This window comes from Olea europaea, chromosome 3 (genome assembly GCF_002742605.1).
Source record: "Olea europaea var. sylvestris chromosome 3, O_europaea_v1, whole genome shotgun sequence".
NCBI lineage: Eukaryota > Viridiplantae > Streptophyta > Magnoliopsida > Lamiales > Oleaceae > Olea > Olea europaea.
This window is the reverse complement of record NC_036239.1, coordinates 3524554-3525685: the sequence shown is the minus strand read 5'-3', so window position 1 is coordinate 3525685 and position 1132 is coordinate 3524554. Positions and strand designations below refer to the sequence as shown.

General features: G+C 33.8%; 1 protein-coding gene across 2 annotated transcripts in view; it reads left to right on the top strand.

The window, feature by feature from the left end:
- The window catches only part of LOC111382550 (sn1-specific diacylglycerol lipase beta-like), a 13652-nt gene extending 12526 nt beyond the window's left edge, over positions 1-1126 (top strand). The window contains exons 3-4 of one of the 2 annotated variants that reach the window (XM_023006571.1): positions 342-400; positions 917-1126. In XM_023006571.1, the coding sequence (XP_022862339.1) occupies positions 342-400; positions 917-1076 (219 nt within the window). In that variant the 3' untranslated portion in view covers positions 1077-1126. Of the gene's footprint in view, positions 1-341; positions 415-916 lie in introns of both variants that reach the window. The other variant, XM_023006577.1, reaches the window with a different exon arrangement.
- The last annotated feature ends 6 nt before the right edge of the window (positions 1127-1132 follow it).

Sequence of the window (1132 nt, the reverse complement as noted above, 5' to 3'; positions counted from 1 at the left end):
TTAGGTCTTTTAAGTGCCAACTAACATTAGATTCTGATACATTTATCCCTTGTTTGGGGCTCCATTTTAATGAGATTTTGGGGGAAAAAAATATATTTTGGAATAACAATTTTTTAGAGAATGTGTGGTTAAAAAAGAAGGAAAAGGTTTTGGATTTACGTGTAATATTATTTTATTGAAGCATATGTGGTTGAAAAGAAAAAAGAGAAAAAGTAGTAAAATTAAAATGGAGGCCAAACAGGGGCTTAATGTTTTCACTTCGTTTACCCTAGATTGAACATATCCTGTCTGCCTAAAGTTTATTTATTACATTCTCATCTGTTTTTCTCACTGTTAACCAGGATGATTTCTTACCCCGGACAACAGTAGCACTGGAAACTGTTTACAAATCACTTTTCTGGTAAAAGGTTTCAGGTCCTGCCGTCTTTCTGTATTGCCTTTCTATGATATTTTGTGAATAATCTTGACATCCATTTTAAATTCTGTAGAATATTAATGTTTTTAAATTTTCAAGGTAAGGTTTTCAAAAATGGATCAATTCATGTTAGCTCCAGTGGAACTCAATGACAATGTAATTTATGAATTTTCTTACATTTTTTTTCTTTTCCACAATAATACTTTCATTTATACATTAGAATATAAATTTTATAACAAAAACAAAGTCTTGCATTAAGCCTAAAAGGAAAACAGTCTTCGTCAAACCTGATCAAATGATAATCATCAATTGACCAGCCAGGTCTCATTTTCATTTCCAAATTTAGACAAGCTGAAGTTAATAAAATTTTGTTTCCTCTCAATCTCTCAAGGCACTTGCCAAACTCGTACCTGAATATGATATTTTGAATCTGCATGCACTGACGTTTTTTAATTGAGTAATTGTTACTCTCATAATACTAATTTGGCTTCTCTTGGATAGTTTCCCATGCTTGATGTGCATAATGTGCTTGAAAGATACATGCACACTGGAGGAGAAGATGCTCCAGGATCCACGGCGCCTGTATGCACCTGGTCGCCTCTATCACATTATTGTGAGGAAGCCATTCAGGTATGGAATGAAATTTTGCGGGCCCACATAGGGTCATGTGGGGTCAAATGACCCCACAAATTTTTGCCTTTTCTTTTTTCCCAAAAA